General features: G+C 60.4%; 1 protein-coding gene across 1 annotated transcript; it reads right to left on the bottom strand.

Moving 5' to 3' along the window:
* Positions 1-1,768: 1,768 nt before the first annotated feature.
* LOC131095525 (uncharacterized) lies at positions 1,769-2,801 on the bottom strand. The gene is made up of 2 exons (XM_058043399.1): positions 2,073-2,801; positions 1,769-1,978 (listed from the first exon to the last, which is right to left on the bottom strand). The coding sequence occupies exons 1-2, from the start codon at positions 2,799-2,801 to the stop codon at positions 1,769-1,771; spliced, it is 939 nt and encodes a 312-aa protein (XP_057899382.1).
* Between the last annotated feature and the right edge of the window lie 577 nt (positions 2,802-3,378).

Below are 3,378 nucleotides of genomic sequence, written 5' to 3'. Positions count from 1 at the left end.
TGGTAATTGAAGGGTGTTGTGTTTAGAGTTCTAAATCTTTTTTACTAACTTGAAATAAGGTGAGCTCAATCTACTTTTTCTGCCCCCACGAATGGCATGACCTGCTCATGATTCACTCAAGCAAAATCAAGAGCAAATGTTGGCTGGGCTTTAAGAACCTGAAATAACTTACAAGCAAAATAAATCACATTTTTCTCCTATGTGGTTTTTTTTTGTTTCAGATGCTGGACTTACCTCTGTGGACATGTGCTGAGCTCTCACTGCAGGAACCCGTCAGGCCTCGGTGGCTGTGAGTTCATGTTCCTCTCACTGGGGAGTTGGAAATAATTAATTAATTGCAGAATTAATTAAATTAATGAACCCTTTCCCCTTTTGTGCCCCACTGTGTGGGACAAGGGCAGAGAGAGCGAGCAGAGGAGCGGCCGGGCCTGGAGAGGGGCAGGAGAAAGGCAGAGGGACCTCCCTGGTGTCACCAGGGCACTGTGGGGAACAGAAGGGACACCGTGAGGGCAAGGGCAGGTGAGGAGGGGACAGCTTGGGGCAAAACCCGGGGTCACCTGCAGGGAAATGAGTCAGGGATGTTTTGGAGGGAAGAGCTGAGGGGATGAGTCTGCCCAGCTCGGCCCAAGGGGGAGCAGAGGTGAAGGCCAATCCAAAGCCAGCCCTGCTCAACCCCGGAGTCCCAGAATAAATTCTACAAACCGCCCATTGAGGGACTAAAAATACATAAAAACAGATCCAGGAGCAAACCAGAAGGTTCCTGGGAATCCCATTACAGTGTTGTCACAGCCTTTTTAACAGGTTTTTTATCACAACACTGCATTTCTGTGTTGGGATCGTTCACTCTGTGGGCTGTGGGGTTTTTGGGTCTGAGCTCCCTCACGGCGGCCCTGACACCCTCAGGAGCGGGGAGGGAAAGCAGAGTCAGGCTGCTGGCAGGGCAGGGGGTTCTACCCCAGAGCAGACCCAGCAGCTGCCCCCCAGCCTGGCCAGGAGGGATCTGCCCTGGCTCCTACAGGAAAGGAATGTTCCCTGCTGATTCAGCCAGCATTGCAGCGGCCTCGCCTCCCGATTCAGGTGACCTTGCAGCCCCCTCATCTCCCGGCACTTCCCCATGCCGCTCTCGCCCCTCCTGCTCCCAGCTCCTGCCCGTTCTGAGGGGAATTTGTCCCACCAGCAGCAGGGGAAGGACGCCAGCTGCCACCCTGGAACTTGGATTGTCCCCTTGGGGAATGCTGGCTGCTGGGATTTAGAGCATTCCATGTATTTGGCTGCTGAAATTTCCCAGCCCAGGGGTTTTAGCTGACAGGGCAGCACAGAGACTGTTCTCTACGTGGTGTCTGGATTTGGGGTTTGGTATCAGCTTTGCTAGTTCAGGTGAGTTACACCCACAGCCCCACATTCCCTGATGAATTCCTGCTGGAATAACCTGACAGCAACTCATGGAGAGTGGAAATTCCCACACAGAGCTACCACTTTTACACCAGCTGTGTCAGGAGCCAGCAGAGGTTCCAGGGAAGCTGAGTGGGATCAGGACAAGGACAGGTCTATATTCCATAGAACTTGCTGTTTAAAACCCTCATCCCCCGGCTCCACTGATGTCCCTGGGGTCACTGGACAAAGTTCCCTGGAACCCAGCTGATTTCACCCCCCCACCCCTGGAGCTCGGGCTCCCATTGATGTTTTAAAGCAGGACAAGGCAGTGGCTGGATGCACTCCCAGCCTGTGCTGAAGCAGCAGACCTCTCCCTGAAGAAGCCCAGCTCCTTTCAGAGCTTCAGCAGCAGCCTCTGCACATTTTTACCCCTCATGAAAGGGATGCACGTCCCTGCCTTCAGCACACCTCCAGTGGGACCCACCTGCAAAAGTTTTCCTTCACTTCTGCACTTCAGCTGACTCCCTGGGAAGTTCCAAACTTCATCCCGCTTGAACCTCTGATTTTGAGGCATCTCCCAGGTATACTGCTTGGGATTCCATATCTGTGAGGGAAGATGGCTTTGGTGTTAGCGCTGCTGAGGAACAATGGCCTCAGGCTGGAAAGGAGAGAGAAGATTTGGGGTGGCTGAGACATACCTGGGAGCTGTGTGGGAGCTCTGGGAGGTCAGAAACGGGAACTGCTGTCTGAGCCCCTCTGCAAACGGCCCGTGCCTCCATTCCAGGCAATGCCCGCTGCTCCTCGGGGTCCTTCTGGGCTGTCGGTGGTGTCTGTCTGGGCTGAGCTATCTCCGTGTGCCTGTTCAGAGCAGCCCCTGGCTGCGGGGCCACAGGCAGCGCTTCAGCCGTGTCTGTGCCAGCGCTGTCCCGGTACCCCGGTGCCCACACCGGGACGTGTGTTCGGCACGCCGCAGGCACAGCTCCTCCTGCAGATCCCAAGGGACGTGAGGGCTGCCAGCCCTTCGGGGGCTTCTGGCCTCCTCCAGGCCCACACTGGGTACAGCCGCAGCGGGAGCAGCGGCCCCAGCCCCGGTCGTTCGGCGGGGATCCCCCGGGGATGCGGACACGGAGCGGGGGGATGCGGGCGCTGTGGCTCTCACAGGGGAGTGCGGTGTCCCGGTACAGGGGAGCGCGGTGGCCGCGGCGCTGCCGGGCCGTGAGGGGGGCTCGGTGTCCCCGCAGAGCTGAGGAGCGGTGCCGTGTCCGCCAGGGGGCGCCCCGCGGGACGGGCAGCGGCGCTGAGGGAGCGGCGGGGCCCGGGGGGTCCCGGGGCTGCCACAGGCGGTTCCCCTGCCCTACCCGTTTCCAGCCGTGATCCAGCAGCTGCTCCAGGGAAGCGCCGTCTTCCTGGCGGCCCGGCACCACCATAGCCCCGGCTCCCCACGGCCCAGAGCCCAGGCGGGACCCCAGCCCCGCACCGCCCGGAGCAGGAGCGGCGGCTCAGTCCCAGCCCCCGTCCCGGAGCAGCTCTTCCTACCTGTAGCGATGCTGGTCCGGTCCTGGTCCCGATCCTACCTCGATCATCCGGCCCCGGCGGGATCCCAGTCCCACACTGGCCGCAGCCGGAGGAGCAGCACCAGGCTCGGTCCTAGCAGCCATACCGGAGCGGCTCTTCCCCCCTGCAACGATACCGGTCTTGATCCCAGCCCCAGTCCCGCCTCCGACCATCCAGCCCCGGCGGGACCCCAGCCTCGCACTGGCCGGAGCAGGAGCAGCAGCGCCCAGCTCGGTCCCAGCGCCCGTCCCGGAGCGGCTCTCCCTATCTGCAGCCATGTCAGTCCGATCCCGGGCTCAGTCGCGCCTCGACCATCCAGCACTAGCACCCACACCCTGCCCGCCTCCCACAGCAGACACGGGCAGGACCAGGACCCAAGCCCCCCGAACCCAGACACAGATCCTGGTCTTACCTGAGCACCTCGGGCCCCACGCAGCACCAGCAGCAGCC

This window comes from Melospiza georgiana, chromosome 2 (assembly GCF_028018845.1).
Source record: "Melospiza georgiana isolate bMelGeo1 chromosome 2, bMelGeo1.pri, whole genome shotgun sequence".
NCBI classification, from domain to species: Eukaryota; Metazoa; Chordata; class Aves; order Passeriformes; family Passerellidae; genus Melospiza; species Melospiza georgiana.
This window is presented reverse-complemented; position numbering and strand designations above follow the sequence as displayed.

Bases quoted from the DNA above. Each gene is read 5' to 3' on its own strand.
- LOC131095525 (XM_058043399.1), bottom strand. From the start codon at position 2,801: ATGGTGGTGCCGGGCCGCCAGGAAGACGGCGCTTCCCTGGAGCAGCTG. The intron at 1,979-2,072 runs GTATGTCTCAGC...CTTCCCTCACAG, and splicing joins AGCTCCCACACAGCTCCCAG to ATATGGAATCCCAAGCAGTA.